Source organism: Orbicella franksi, chromosome 3 (genome assembly GCF_964199315.1).
Source record: "Orbicella franksi chromosome 3, jaOrbFran1.1, whole genome shotgun sequence".
Taxonomy (NCBI): domain Eukaryota; kingdom Metazoa; phylum Cnidaria; class Anthozoa; order Scleractinia; family Merulinidae; genus Orbicella; species Orbicella franksi.
This window is the reverse complement of record NC_138147.1, coordinates 23,638,677-23,655,079: the sequence shown is the minus strand read 5'-3', so window position 1 is coordinate 23,655,079 and position 16,403 is coordinate 23,638,677. Positions and strand designations below refer to the sequence as shown.

Here is a 16,403-nt window from a genome sequence, read left to right as displayed (position 1 = left end):
GAAATCGGCTTGGTAACCTCGTCATGTTGGCAAACCAAGACTCGCGAGGGTACTAGACCGCAATTTGTCAAATTTGTCAAACGTAAGATCAACGGTGAAAGCTCCGTAGAAACTGAGGAGATACAATCATTTTTGAAGTGGAAGTCGTGGTAAGTTTTCACGTTTATGCACCTTTGAGTTACTTGGTCCTCCCCTCACCAATTTAACTTCATATCCCCATAATTCGTTAAGAATTCTCCCGAGCAAAACAGAGTTCAATTTGCTTAAGGCAATTTCTTTCTCTTCGTATGCTCTAGACAAAATTTTGCTGGCTTCCATTACAGTTTCTTCACAATATTCCTAATTCCACAATACCCTAAGAGAAGCAAATTTAGTTTATCAGCTCGGGAATATTTTATACAAACAGATCAAAGGTGCATAAACGAGAAAAGTTACCAAGACTTCGACTTCAAAAATGATTGTATCTCCTCAGTTTCTACGGAGCTTTCACCGTTGATCTTACGTTTCTTTGGTTTTGAAGCCATTTTGCAAAAGCGTTCTGTACGATTTTTATTTTGCATTGTAAATTCGACCTGAGGGGACCCCGGGTGTTACAAGAAGTTCGGTTGACAAATTGCGGTCTAGTATCCCCGCGAGTCTTGGTTTGCCAACATGACGAGGTTACCAAGCCGATTTCAACGGTCGTTGGGTCGCGGATCAAACAGACACGGAGCTCTTCCATCGTTTTATCGTTTCACTAGGGACATGAAGAGCCGCCTGGCGTCGCTCGCAGGGCTGCAATTGTGTGGCTAGAGGATTGAAATGAAAGATTAACCTTTGTCCTTGAATTCTGCGGTGGATTTGTGGCCGTGGGCACATTTTAGCCTGGAATTTTTGACTTCATTCTGCAGGCTGTCCCGACTGAGGTGTTTCGCCTTGTCCTCTCTTTATAAAGAGAAAACCGGAATTCAAAAAAGTCGCTTAAATCAAGTTCAATCAGTAAAATAACCACACCAGGAGCAAACAACACACGTATGGAATAAGGTAAGCCATTTTTATTGAGAATTTTCACTTTTAACTACCTCCATGGATATCTTGTAGAAAATCCCGTATAAACCCTTATAATTCGATGCCATATTGTGTTGCTTGTGTAGTTCATAGAGAGAGCTTGGGCTGCCTGTGGTTTATGTGAGAGAATGGAAACGAATGAAGTAACGTTATAGCTTGTACATGCGTTGAGCCGTAAAAAAGTGCGTTGCTACGGCTGCCGGGGTCAAATTGGAGACACTGCAACTCCAGCCGTAACGTGAAACCTGACTGCTTGAGTCGCAAGGTTTTGTCATAGAGGTTAGTATGTCGGTTTTATTTCGCCTCTCTTTCCTTTTTATACGGATGTTCACCACTTTAAGTTTCAGTGGGTGGATCATAACCTGTGAGTACTATTAACAATAATTTGGCAAAGGTGTTGGCACGATAAGTTTCGTATTTAGCGCAAAGTTGCTTCCCGGTGAGAGCTTCCGTCAAGAGTTTAGTGAAGACTTGTTATCCATGGGAAGGATTCGCAATTCTCCAAGATATCGTAACCTCCATCGATCATATTGTTGTCACATGAGATTCCAAAGCTTTCCTTCAGGGATAATACGTTGGTCCTAGCTAAGCAAATGAAGAGCATCTTCCTTTGAGTTAAGCCATTCGTTTGTGAGAAACTAAACAAGAGAAACGACCAGTTAGCCATTACTACTTGTTTACACTTCAATTTGGTGTGCTGCTAGGACATACTCTCCCCATACCTCTAAGTCACAATAACACTGTAGCGCTCCCGTGATGCCCCTACATGCTCAACTGGCTATAAATAGAGAACTTAACATTAAATCTGGCTGATCTGCCAAGATCTGGCGTCTTGCACGATCAGTTTGTTGTTTTAGTATGGCAGGTTCACAGTCTTTGCCATTTTCACAATTTGGACAATGACGAAAAAATGAAAACACTATGATAAGATTTTACTTCGAGGATATTCGAAGAACAGGACGACTTCAATTATTCACGCAAGACTTGATCTAGCTTTTAAAAGCTTGAAAAGAAACGAGTGATGAATTGCAGTCGGAGTCAGATCAAAATGCAATGCCAAACAGGAAGCAGTAAGACATAATACACAGAAATTGTTGATATCCAGAAAAAGTGAGAAGCTTGTAGAAAAATTTCTCATGATGGGTTTTAGCAAGCAGGTATCAAAATCTATGATGCTGTAAAACCGAGACGCCCGTATAATGAAATTTCAAGGGAAGTTCTTAGTTTTGACAAACAGCTCGCTTACTGCGCCGAATGCAATCGTGTAATTTGCATTATAACGAGAACATAACCTTAAGTTTCGGTTACTTTATTTGCAAGATTGAAAATAAAGAAGAAAAATCGTGCGGCAATCGTATTACAAAGTAAGGCAATCCATCACAGGAAAAGAATGAAAAAAAAAAATCATTACTATCAGAACAAACGAGGTTAAAATTTTGGAAACTGGTAACCCCGACCATTTTTTAAACATTTTCTCACTCAAAAGGTAAAGTGATATCGCTTTCTACTTGCAGGTGGTACGTGCTGTATAAACATGTTAATGTGGATTGTACTTGCGGTAAGCACAGTCTGGGCATGTTTGCCTTGGACGCTCTGACATGATATGAGGAATTGATTAAGATGTGGTATTCATTTGCCAACCTCGTTGAAATGATGTTCTCAAAAGAGCGAATCACTTGATACACTTCACTAACCAGCACTAGCGAGTCCAAAGTCTAGTATCATGGCATCAGTACATGTGATTCTACTTCTATTCCAATGCATGATATTCTGATTATTGTGCTCCGCTAGATCATATCCCGTACTTACAACACTAAGTTCATTGCTCACGGAGAGCCACGTCTATGCCAAAATAAAATTATCACTCCGTTTTAAAATTTCATAATAATGCGTAACCAAAGAACCTTAAATCAACTTCGTATTTACGCAGCTTTTGGAGACTGAGGAATTAATGTATTGAGCGAAGTGTCGGCTTTTTATATTTATTATTCTTTATTTAGAATTTGACGTTGGCTATGAACCTATGTTTTTTAAAGGGGTTAAATCACACTACTTAAGGTAGTTCTGTTTATCTCCGGTAATTACGAGCTCCAACCTTCAAACTGACAGAGAAACAGTCTTATAGCCACATAACAATCCAGGATAATTTCCGACCTTATTAGACAATACGTCATACAAACTGAGATAAAGTTGAAAAAATCGGCCCGATGTCTTTCACGTTTACATAAATGCAATCTGTTTTAATTTTCTCCAAGTTTGCCCATCCATGCCTCTTTTGGGCTTTTCTGTATTTTTTCTTTTAGTTCTTCTACAGTTCTAAGCCGTTTTATATTACGGTACTGAAAGCCTTGTCAGTGCTAAAATTGCTTAACATTGCGTGATCTATCCTCTATAAATTCGTCTATTTAGTTTGTTTATGGGCGTATTTGAAAATTTAAAGCGTACTCAATGTATAAAGATGAACTTTTCCTCTTTCACGGTACCTTCTATTAGAGTTGATGCATATCATGAGTTCGCGCACTTCAAATTTATTTAGATTCAAATTTATGGAGAGTTCACTCAGTGTAAAAATAAAACTGGAGGACGTTAACTCAAGGCTCACCTTGAAAAAATTTCAATTAAAAATTATTATTTTTGTTTCACAGAGCTGTTGTAATGTTTTTGGTGATTTAGAACTTGGTAAGTGGTCAATGCTTGGAATTGCTTTGCCATATAATAAAGAATGCAAACCTTTTTTGCTTTTGCTCAGTAGAAAGACCAATAAATTCTGCTTATTTCTTTGATTTTCAGGTTCAGTAGGTCATCAGTACTGGAAGTTAGATGGCAGTGATGTCGACATTAGGTCAGTTATATGGCTGCTGAGTATTTTAAACCAAGAAATATGACTTGCATGAATGACTGACGTGACTACTTCCTACTGAGATAGCATCTGTTTCATATTTCTTTAAAATTGACGTCCAATCCTTTTTTTGTGGCGGAGAGGTGGTCTAATATCTAGCTCTTGAGCAAGCTTCTTTACTCTCACGGTACCTCTCTCCACCCATCCATTCGCTTAATGCTACAAAGTCCGAGGTATGCTCCGGCTGACCACTTGGCTTGACGCGGGATTTACCTCATATTTATTTGGGTCCTGAGGAGTGGAATGAAAAGGTTCTGTGGATTGGCTTATGTAATACTGTGTCTGTTTTTGTAGCATGACTCGGTTGATTCATAAGGAAAAGGTATCAAATTCCCTCGAACATGGGCAGTTTTGCTTCGTGAACGCGGTGTTTGTGATAAGAAGCGCTTTAAATTCTGATGATGCTAGTGTTGTTGGACATGATCCTTAACCGATTGTCAACGATTTGTTTCTTCCTGTTTGATCACATTCATACCAACCGCCCAGTAAAATCTGTGTATAATTGCCCAGTCGTAACGTATATATAGGGTATTGACCAAGCGTGAGGTCAAGATGGCTGGATATTAGCCAAGGTCTATATTTTCCCCCGTATTTATGGACCGAGACGAAACACGCAAAAAACAACAACAACAACGAAAAAAGAACACAGCGGTACACAGCAATCCCAAGCGTCCTCCTGCCCGCTCGGGTAGCCAATCACAGCGCAGGATTCGGTTCATCTTGCCTGCTCACGGATCGAAATAACAAGAAACAGACAGCTTTACGTTTAATTAGCAACTAAGTTTTTAAACCGAAACGTAATTTTTCAGTTTATTGATTTTCAGTTCCAACAATGCGTCAGAAGTTAGCATTGGTCGATGCTCTGAAGGCAAGTCACTGACTTTCAATACATTAATATCATACGTCAGAACTCCTTGCTTAGACGCCACAGGCGCAAGCTTTACAGTTTCAATGTGGCTGTATTTACAGTTTACTACAAAAGGTCAGTTTCCAACAATATATGCAGAAATGAGACAAAAAGAAGGTGAGTCAAAAGGTTTCTACCTATCGGCAAAAGACCGACAATTTCATTTGACGGTAATCCATGGCGTGGGTGAATTTATTGAAATATTGCAGAGCAATGACGAAATCAAACTGAAAACGTGGACACACTTTGTTGTAACGTTTCTTGCTGAGAAGAGAGAATTAACCATGTACATCGACGGCAAGAAACAAGACCACGCATCATTATGGCAAGGGATAGACTTTTTTAGTAAATTTGGTATACCTAGCTGCACCATCGGCAACATGCCTGATTTTCGGCTCAGCAATAATTATCAGTTATTCGGATCAGTGATGGACTTTTATCTGCTGAACTATGCAGTATCTGATGATTATACTGATTCACTTAGAGGTAAGTTTCATATAATAAGTCACGTTATTTATGCATTTTGATTGGTGTCTTTTTATATAAATCAGGTAGATCCCATGTTGTTGCGTCTGTTCAGTAATAGATCACAAAAGACGTCAGTGACACGCTCGGCCACAGTGACACACTCGTGTGCCACGTTTTTGTTCTTACCGCATTTTGATGTCATCTGTGATCTATTACTGAACAGACGCACGGCACCGAACATGGAATGTTTTTTTTAAGTTGATGTGTGCACTGCCATTTGTTAGTATTTAACGCTGCTTACTTTGCAGTTGAAATTTTGTGTTGGTGAATGGCTTAACGACGCATCGAAGAAGGTCAGCATTCTTTTCGCAGAAATAAGAGAAAATTGTGAAAGAAACAGAAAAGGTTTTCTAACAAACTAAATCAGGCAGCTTTAACGAATAATGTTGCAATCTTAGAATGCCTAAAATGCGACCAATATCACATTACTGAGGAAATTGCCATCTATTCTGACCACTGAATACTAGGTGAATGTCTAAAGCGGCTAAAAGACCGCCTTGTCTTTGTTATTTTACTAAAACTAGCCCGATCTAAATCCGCAAATGACGTCATTATTAAATGCCATGGCTACAAAAACAGTTGTAACAATTTTGATCTTTTATTACCAATACTATAGGTTGAAGTTGCAAGGAAAGTTTTATACCCCATTCACACCAACTAAACTACTTAAACTAAATCAGGTTTAGGTTTTTCCAATTTGTCGATTACGCTTTGCACTTATTTTGAGAAGACAAAATTCAAACCATTTTTAATCAAACAGGCTTTTAGCTGGTTAAGTTGTGGGGCGTGCACGTACGGTATAAGCAACTGATTTTTAATCTTGTTTAGTTAAACCACAGTTGTGGACGGGGTCTAGTTTCTGTTTAATTCTCGCGTGAGCGCAATTCACTGTTCAATGTCTCGTTCGAGGAAAAAACTGGGAAGGCAAGCGATTACTTGCCTCCCCATTCAGAGCCGATGTACGAGTGATACGACAAATGCCTTCACCTGCCACGAACAGGATGTGGCGAATCTAGCAGCTGGACGTAAAAGCTGAATGGTCTGAGGCTCTTATTATTTGTAACGTATTTGAAGCAATTTTAACGTGGTTTTGTCTTAAATTCAATGGCTTACATCACCCAACAGGTTTCCCTGTTGTCAACAAATCTGCGAACCAAGTGAATGACTCTGTTGTATTGGTGATGTGGACTGCTCCCATAACAGGACAATGCCCGGTGCACGCGTACAGTGTTTATCATAAAGAAGTCACTTCCACAGAATGGACGTCAGTAAAGGTGGCGAAGAACACAACCCAGTACATTCTTCGGTTGATCTGCAAAAGGGATTACGAGATCGGAGTTACAGCGTGGAGTACGAATGGGGAGACATCTCTGAACGACAGCAGATTGTGGAAAGTAACAACCGGTGGAGGTAACAGTCATATAGTCAGGTTGCTATTGTACGTTGAGCGACCTTACAAAACCTCAATGGAAATAAAACGGTGGTGTAAAAGGATTCAAACAGTTGGACGTTCACCAAAGATATACAAAGAAGCAAAAAAATAAGTAAAAATAAATGCTCTAAAAAGATAAGGTTAAAACGGATTCCACTGACATTAAACTAAGCTAATTTCCAAAAACCAAGTTCAAACGCTTTTTTTTAAATCTTAGATTTATCTCAGATTTTAAAATGTTCAGAAAATTCTTCCCTTTTGTCGCCTTGCTACGATCTCATTAGCAAAATAATATTTGGTTGAATGTTTTTAAGCTTGCCCCTCTATACGTCAGACGATTGGCACAGTTCACCAAAAATGAGCATATTCTATCACTTGAAGTGGGCAAGATGCATCTTTGGCCGGCTTACATGTCCAGTTAAAAACGGGACGAGCTCTAAGACGACCTTAGTTGGTCGTTAAAGACGGTTAAATGGAGTTAAGTTCAGTTTTCTCTAAAAGTTAACACCTTTTTAAAGTTATCTCAGATTTGTTGCAAGTTCGCAAGAAAACAATTTATTGTGTCATATTCTCTGAATTAAGTTCAATTCTTAGGTCACTTGTTAACCTAACTTCCTTTTCGTTTATTCGTTTTCGTGGACAAACCATCGCCCTTTTTGTTGAAATTAAATTATTAAAGTTGATGTTTACCACGCAAAAGTCTTTTCCCCTTTTATATATACGAAACGGAAGTATTTGCACTCTTTAAAAGCTTTTTTTCGAATTTGCGATTTCGTACTGAGGAGATGCCTCCATTTAACTTTTATATTCCCTTTCCCTTTAGTTGCTTTATTACACAAGTTGTTTACCGTACTTTGTTTCTTTACAACCCACCGTTCTCACAGCCAAACCATCACCACCCGTCATCACGAACTTGGAGAAGTCAAACTGTGGGGTCAATCTTACATGGAGAGTCAATGAAGTTGCCCGATGTCCGCTGACTGAGTGCACTATTTACTACAGGCAAATTTATGGTGACGCAACAAAGGAAGATTCCTGGAGTAAAATTGACATAACAACAGTCTCAGTGACTCACCATCAATGGGAACTACAGTGTGGCACTCAGTATGAAATTGCACTGTCTGCTTGGAACGAGATGGGGAAAAGCAAATTGTCAACCAGTCAGCACATAACAACAGAATCGCGTGCAGGACTTCCAGGTAATTTGTAAAACTTGTTCCCAAGTTGTTCAGTATCATGTTAGTCTTAAGAAAAGATATCCGATGATACTTCTGTTTTGGACCGGACCAAACAAGGGAGTTATTCTTACTGCGAGAATCAAACCACCTACAACTGACTTGTCATTCTGAGTAGCCATCTCCCGGTAATTCCTGTTGTTTTTTCACTGTGCAAACACAGCTCATTTATTACCCCATACTCTGAAATGATGATGTAGAGATCATGAATCTGGTGTCTTGTGCGTGTTACGTGTCCAGACAAAATTAGTGTCTGCTGTATTATACGCCTCGTGTAAAACAGGACGAACTATCAGAAACTCTTAACCCCTGGTACACAAAAGCAGACAAGACTAAAATGGTTCGTTATGACGTGCTATCCTTCTTCAACTACCGACCGTCCTTTAACTTACACAAAGCAAAGGTTCAACCTTTAGTTCTTTTTACAGGATTCTAAAGCGTTTTCACGACGGGGTAAAATATTTTCTATATCTCTCCAGAAGAATGATGCGTCTATAGAATAATTGAAAATTCATCAGGAAATATATCAATGCACATCTACCACAAACAAACTAACAAGTCCTTCAATCTGTAACTACTACATCTGATATGTTTTTTGCTCGAATTGCAGAAACTTCGACTGGAAAAGTAATTGGTATCGGTTTGGGATGTATGACTGTGTTCCTAGTGATGATCGTTGGGACTTTCTGCTACAGAAGAAAGTTAGACAGGAAGCGACAGCGAACTAGCAGGAAGAGAAAATGGTCAGAAAATTTTTAAATTTTTAGAGAAATTAAAAAGATGTATGCTTAGCTCAATTTCATAGCTTTTTACTCTTCTTTCAATTTCATTACTACCTCCCCGTCTCTTTTTTCTTACCTGGGAATATGGGCAGAATTTGGACTTTCTAAGACAAATTCTTTCCTCAGAATTGAGGCATGCTTGTACAAATTTACAGCTTCGTGCTGCAAGTGCTTAGCAAAGTAACCATGCGGAGTGCCAGTTAATGACGTCACAATGGCTACCAGAAAGGTTTATTTAGAGTGAGTAGATGAGTGGATTATTGTGTGGCAAATGAAGCGCTCTTTTAACTTAAACAACCTCACTCCATTTATGATAGTAAAGGCACAAATGGATTGTTTAAACAATTCATAAGGCTGTTAATTACGATTGTTGGAAATAGAGGTAGTAGTTGCTGTCTGTTCCCTTAACGCTTTTTTCATATTTGAAAAGTTCCTACATTTGAATTGCACCAGCAAATTTATTCAAATGAACTACACATGATATCTATTTAGGTCCAAGTCAGACATCACTCCTCTTCAGAACTTGGAGGTCTGGCCCGAGCAAGTTACTTTGCTGGAAGAACTGGGTCGAGGGGCATTTGGGAAAGTACATAAAGCAGTTCTGAGAGATTCTCCAGGAGTGGAAGTATTTGACGGCAATATCAGAGGGACACATGTGCAGTTCAAAGAAGGACGAACAATTGCTGTGAAAGTTCTTAGTAGTAAGATGTTCTCCATTCCAGTTTGGCTATTTATTTACACAGTTGCTTTATATCTTCTTTAATTCGTGTGCTGCTATATGCACAAGCTAATTTTTCACTTGTTTATTACCTACTTTTGCCCATAAGAATCACAACGCCAATTTCTCAAATGCGACGAATAAAAATACAAAGAAGTACGCTCAGGGGAAATAAGGATAAAAGCGCGCCATTTTGAGTGCATCTAGATATCGGCTTTTTTGATGCACAGAATGTTACTGCACCTACATATAAATTTACATATACAAGGCTTTCTGATGGGTGGCATATACGATCAAGCAGCGTTTGTAAAACATTATTATAAGTAACTGAAATATTTCTGTTGTTCTAAATGGAAAATCTCTGAGAGGATTGGATAAAAATATTGGATAAAAAGATGTACCCCAGTGCACGGATGACATTAACAGGTAGATGAACTTATAAGAAGAAATGAGAAGGTTTCGTTCAACGGCAGAATGAAAACGTGCTCAAACACTTTTGTACCTTCCGGCTCTTATTTCTACAGTAGACTACGCTGTAATTCTTAGTGTAGAGACTAACGATAATTGTAACGCTTCATCCAATAGCATTAGCAAATGAACAAGACAAAGAACAGTTTCTGGAGGAAATTGATCTCATGAAGCAAATTGGTCACCACACTAATATCCTCGGTATGATTGGTTTCTGGACAAGATCAGAACCTTTCCTCTTGTTGTTAGAGTATGTTCCGTGCGGGGATCTACTGCATTGGCTCAGGGAAAAGAGAAAACAAGTAAGGTTTACGTATTTAAGGAGGTAAACTAATCAGTGGAAGGTCCACTTTAGAAGAATATCACTAGCCACGTAACCCTTATCTTAACAAAGTTTGAGTTTAAACTGAAACAACACGACTACTCATCTTGAAATGATCTTTATTGCAGTTCGATTTTAGTGAATAAAACAGTAAAACATCAAGCCTTACTCATTAGGAGTCAACTGTAGTTCTAAGCCAATAGGAAAAAACCGCTCAGAGCTCTGTAGAACTGGCTCGTCAACTGGAAACTTGACAAACAAAAAGATCAGCGAAAGATGTAACTTGAATAACATCTTTTAAGGGTCGTATCTTTATTTCTTTCTTGGAAAGGTTGACAATGGGAAGTTTCCGAAACTTCAAAACATGGAACTTTTGACACTTAATACAGTTGAAACCAACATGGGAGAGAATACTGCAGGGATTGGCAGGAGCATTCTCGCTGACAGTCAACCAGGACAAGAAATTAAGAAAGTAAATAAAGGGGCGATTGATGGAAAAGATTTCCAGGACAAAGAAGTAAATAATGGCGATGAAAAGTGTGAACATCAAAGTCACAAAGACAAAAATCTGTGTAAAACAGAAAAATTGGCGGCTGAAGAAACTGTGGGGAAACATTTCGGTGAGGACGAAGATGAGAAAGACAACAGTGATTTGGAAACAAATCCCTTCATAAAACTGGAGCTTTGCGAAGAACCTCTAGAAGTGAAATACACCGTGTCTCAAGAAGACACTAACAATGATAATGACGATTGTGGAGATTTGATTGCTAAAGATATGTTATCTTTCGCATGGCAAGTAGCACGAGGGATGGTAAGTAACGAGCAGTCGCTCTTATAGGATTTAATAGCTGCCCTGAAGTGACACGATCAACTATTTTTTCTTGTTTTGAATCAAATTTTTTTTCAAATAATAAGTATTAAGTTGTCGGTACACAATTATTTAGCAGCGGAACAGTATTTTTTATTTTTCATCTTAAGACCAAACCTATACTACTCAAAAAGAACTGCAACATTGTTTATTTCAATTTCACATTTTACAAAAGTGTGCTGTATCATTAAACTCAGTTGAGTACGCGTAAATTTGATGTCGTTTAAATTTAAAAAAAGATCAGTTTTAAAATGATTTAAGCATGAGTTTATCGTACCCACAGTTTTTGAGTTGGCTGACATAAATTACTTGAGTGAGTTGATTCTGTTACTGTTGCTGTTTTTTAACAGAGTTATCTGTCAGGCAGGGGATTTATCCACCGTGACTTGGCAGCTCGTAATGTCCTTGTTGGAGAAAGCAAACTTGTTAAAATTGCAGATTTTGGTTTGATGCGTTACACAGATGGAGATATATACGAAGTGAAGAGGCAGAAGAAACTCCCCATAAAGTGGATGGCACCTGAAGCTATTACGAACAGTATCTACACAGCACAGAGTGATGTGTATGCTACTTTATATATCAGAAAATGATTTTCCTGAACATTAGACGGGATGGTTTGTTATTGCTTACATAAGAGCTGGTTTAATCATATTATAAACTTTCTGTACGTGTGACTGTGTGTATCTTTCAGGTGGTCATATGGTATTCTTCTTTGGGAAATATCCACAATGGGTAAGAACAACTTCATTAATCATTTCTTAAATTTTTTCTCTTATACCTTAGGAATCAACTTGAGACAATTTCAAGTAATACAACTGTCAATTTTGAATTCGAAAGTCTCCGGTGCGCAATGGCATCACAGAGCAGATATTACAATAATGTAGATGGAGAATACTTAATTGCCTTCGACTCACGTTTTTGAGTGGTGTTTTCAAAGTTAGGAACGTTGCTCCTACACCTTTTCGAACACAGAAAACATAGAATAAAGCAGAAAATTTTGATCTTTAGTGCGATTTGTATAAGAGAAATACTGCTCTGTGAAAAAACTGTTTGAGTCATTTCCTTTCTCTTATTGCCAGCGAACCAATGTTTTACAGTGCGTTTATTGAAACCGGGGCCACGCAGACAATGAAAACCAATCAGATAGCAGAACTGAAACAATAGATTCCAACATTTTCAAATCCAACCAATCAAATGTTCGGTTCAAAACAATGAAATCTCAACATGTTCGTTGTGATGCTGAGTGAAAATGTTGGAATCTATTGTTTCAGTTCTCTCATCTGATTGGTTTTCATTGTCTGGGTGGCCCCGGTTTCAATAAACGCACTGAAATGTTGTCTGGGATGGTTTGGCATATCCTCAATTACTGAGCTTATGATCTTAACTTAAATGAACAAATTTTGTTACAGGTGGCACCCCGTATCCCGGAATTAACAACAAAGAACTACGCAATCTTCTCAACACTGGATATCGTTTGGAAAGACCAGATAGCTGTTCAGAAGAATTGTAAGTCAAAGTCATGCAAGATCTGACTTAAGCATAGCTTTACCGCTGTATCTACTAATAACACAAACATTTGAAGATTTAATCACTAGCAAACTGCCAAAGTTCTTCAAAAAGATGTCGGAAATTCTTCTTTTCCCTGTAAGGAGGAACAAAATGAAGTGATTTCACACTATAAAGCGCAGCTCAGATCTGAAAGTTGTTTCACTCAGCACTGGAGCAAACTTATGACTGTGTGTCGCCTATTTTGGTGCTCTTCAGCGCCCAAAAAAGTTCACAGATATAACAACCATTTTACAACTGCCAGTACACATTTTATTGCACGTGCTCTACTATAAGAGATAACAAAAACCAATTTTAGGATGCAGTCTTTTGCATTAACTTGCTTTGTTCCAAAAAAAAAAAAAATGATTTCACGAGAGGCACAACAAATCAACACCGTGTTGCAATGGGATATGAAGCTTGTATTTTAGCCACCTCATGAACCATTCTAAATTACTTTTAAGTGATATATTAATGTTTTCTTAGGTATTCATTAATGCTGGACTGCTGGCAAGACGATCCCAGACGCAGACCTACATTTGAACAAATTGTGGCATCACTGGAGGTTATGATGACGAGAGATACTCCATATTTTGATTTTAATCAACTGGATGAATCCCATTCGTATTACAATATTGCGTCATCGTTCAGTTGTACCAATGAAATGAAAGACGAACAGACGGAGACTGCACTTGTATCAATGGTGAATCTAGATGCGCCTAAGGGAAAATGCTCAGGTTGAAGATGTGGCGTTTCTTACCAATGTGACAAAATTACTCAGATCCTCCACCAGCATTAAGATTTTAAATGATGATGATGATAACGATGATACTACTCTATCTAACCTCGAGCAACTGGGGCTTGTTAAGCTGCTACTTTAAACAGCTGATGAGTCGAGTCAGTGAGAACATCAAGAGATTTATATGTTGAATAACAGTAAGTTAAAAAAGTGCTAACAACTGCCTTTCATAATAGTGCACCGGTAACATCAGTAATATAGATCACTTTTCATTTTGATGCAAAATTTTGATACTTCATATCGATTTGATTGCCATGTACCGATTTCCAAGAGCTAATTCCTCGTATCCGTCCATCGTTCCAGATTCTACTTTATAAATGCGTGGTGTGCATTTATTCTCCTATTGTAAAACTTAGTCGCCACATTTTGTCTTCTAGATCTCGACCACTTATGTGTTAACTTTGTATACCGTATTATCTTTTTCGACGTAGTGGTTGACTATTTACGCGGTCTGGTTATAGCACCCGTTTTAGCGTGAGCATAACCTCAGAAGGTCCTTGAACTGGGTGATTGTATCGTATCACGTTACTTTTAGACATTTTTATGTGGATTATATTTCAGATTTTCTAGTATCGAATATTTTCCAACGAATCTTCCAGTACTTTGGTGGGCCTGAGGTCAGACCTGAGCAAACCTCATTTGAAGTGAACGCATTACGAAGCACGACGGTTTTTTAAAGCCTTTATCTAAATTTGTGTAATTTGTAGATTTTCATCAACTATAACGAGTGTGCTACGGAATAAAACTTAAGCTTGTTCTGTTTATAATTAGTGTTAGTTATTAATAGAAATTTTACCTCGGGAAATTCTGTTCACCTTGATAAAAGTGTTCAGTCTATGTCCGCTATTTTAAGTAAAAAACATTTGCATTAAAATTATGGGAAACATAACATACATCCAGTTGTCAATTTGCAAAGAGTAATAGAACTTTCCCAAAAATTGTACTATTTCATCGGTTAATGTGACTTGCATGAGAGGTTCAATACGTATCTACAAGTATTAAATAGTTGAAAATAAAACCTGCAGAACACGACAGTATTCACGTTTGCGAATGTATCGAAATTGTTTCAGATGGTGCCCAGAAGGACGAACATCGCCATATTAATATCATGGTCGAACTGTAACATATTTAAAAACTTGCTTCATGATAGACCCCGTCCACACGACACTAGAAATTTGAAAACGATGTTTTCACTCTGAAAGCGAATCAAATTTTTTCCATCCACACCACGCCGGCGAAATTTGAAAACTCGGACAGGAAAAATCACATGATTATGGTGACGTCATCGTTTTCGAAAGGCTCCGTTTTCAAAATATTTTCCGTCCACACTTAAACGCAAGGCCGGCCCTTTTCAAATTCCTTCGGTTCTCGCCGCGGACGTCGGCGCGAGATCGTGCACAAGTCCACGAAACCTTGCACAACTGACGAATTAGAAGGCGAAAATCCACAAGTATTTTGGACCTTCCTTTGCCCCAATATTTTAGAATGTAGACGACTTTACAGGATTGTGTATGTCGGAGGACTGATTCGGAAGAAAATTCTCCATTGCTTGCTTTCCTCATATTGCTACATTGAACTCAAAGAGTGAACACCGTGCCACAAATTTTGCCACCTTTTTATACCAGCACTTTGTGTAGATAAAGCTTAAATGTTTACATCATCTACTCAATTAATATTTTATAGTTAAAGAAAAGCAATAAAGTAATACTGAAGTGAGTTGGTGAAGAGTTAAATATAATTATCCAGCTTGTTGAATACATGTATGAGATGATCATACAACCTCGGCACCATGCACGCGGCCCTCAGGAAATCATCTTAACGAACGCGCTCCAGAGAAATTATTACAAGTTATTTATTATTTATATACCCTTTTGACTTTGTTGTGTATGTCTATGACTGCCTGATGGAAGGGAATAAGAAACTAGTGGCAAAACATACCAAAGATTGGTAATTTGAATAACTTCATACAGCAACGGTGATTAATCGCTCATTAGGGTTAGCAGAAATACGTCAGTGCTTTATCTAAAAAGTCGGTCTTTGCTCTTAAAAGCTTTTGACCAGTGTGGGTTATACTTTTTAAACCATTTCAGTATTGTTGGACATGTACCAGTTCTAACGGTACTGATTTGGCACTCTTATTAAAGTAAAGGAGGTGAGAATGACTAAAGAACCACGTCTGTTCTGTGTGTGGGTTTTCTGGCTCAGTCTCAAATGCTCTGTCATTAAAGGAAATGAAGGTAAGCTCACGATTACACAAAATCTGACAGAACAAGATAAAAGATGTGGGACACACAAATGTATAATAAGGCTTGCTGTGTTTTTTTTTTTTCTCGAGCAGTGAAATGCGCTCGAACACGGTTCACGATTCAGACACGGGATGAGTATTGGAAAAATAACGACCCTTAACTTTGATGTAGAAATGCGTCAGTAAAAGAAGAAAGGCCTTAATAGCAGGAAGATGCAACAAATCAGTAGCTCATTGGCCAATGTATCTTAAACCCCACAAACCTGCAACGACTCAAGATCGATAAAGAGTTTGAAAAGGTTTAAATTTCTGTCAGTACTGTATTTTTAAGAGATGTAAAAGGAAACGAAAGATGATTCAATTCAAATGAATTATAGTATTCCAATCCTTGCATAAACCTCCTCAAAAAAACCTATAAAAAGGTCATTAACATAAGTTAAACCATAGCATATGTTTGCTCATTAATTTACGGACGGTTGCTTTGTTTGACTTTGTCATTTAAAGTAGTAATGAATTGTATAACTGCTATTATCTAACAAAGGTGTAAAGATTCACATCTGCCCTGATTACTGTAGCTTAACTGCCTTTTTTTCTAATTCTAGATCTAT

At 38.1% G+C, this 16,403-nt stretch overlaps 2 protein-coding genes across 2 annotated transcripts; both read left to right on the top strand.

The window, feature by feature from the left end:
* Positions 1 to 1,266: 1,266 nt before the first annotated feature.
* On the top strand, positions 1,267 to 5,941 carry LOC145481707 (uncharacterized). Its single transcript, XM_081460232.1, has 5 exons — positions 1,267 to 1,326; positions 2,562 to 2,605; positions 3,693 to 3,726; positions 3,838 to 3,889; positions 4,771 to 5,941. The coding sequence occupies exons 2-5, from the start codon at positions 2,582 to 2,584 to the stop codon at positions 5,378 to 5,380; spliced, it is 720 nt and encodes a 239-aa protein (XP_081316358.1). The 5' UTR covers positions 1,267 to 1,326; positions 2,562 to 2,581; the 3' UTR covers positions 5,381 to 5,941.
* Positions 5,942 to 6,485: 544 nt separating this feature from the next.
* On the top strand, positions 6,486 to 15,328 carry LOC145481708 (tyrosine-protein kinase receptor torso-like). The gene is made up of 10 exons (XM_081460233.1): positions 6,486 to 6,791; positions 7,698 to 8,012; positions 8,659 to 8,791; positions 9,323 to 9,531; positions 10,134 to 10,318; positions 10,670 to 11,149; positions 11,557 to 11,768; positions 11,898 to 11,938; positions 12,616 to 12,712; positions 13,238 to 15,328. The coding sequence occupies exons 1-10, from the start codon at positions 6,563 to 6,565 to the stop codon at positions 13,491 to 13,493; spliced, it is 2,157 nt and encodes a 718-aa protein (XP_081316359.1). The 5' UTR covers positions 6,486 to 6,562; the 3' UTR covers positions 13,494 to 15,328.
* The last annotated feature ends 1,075 nt before the right edge of the window (positions 15,329 to 16,403 follow it).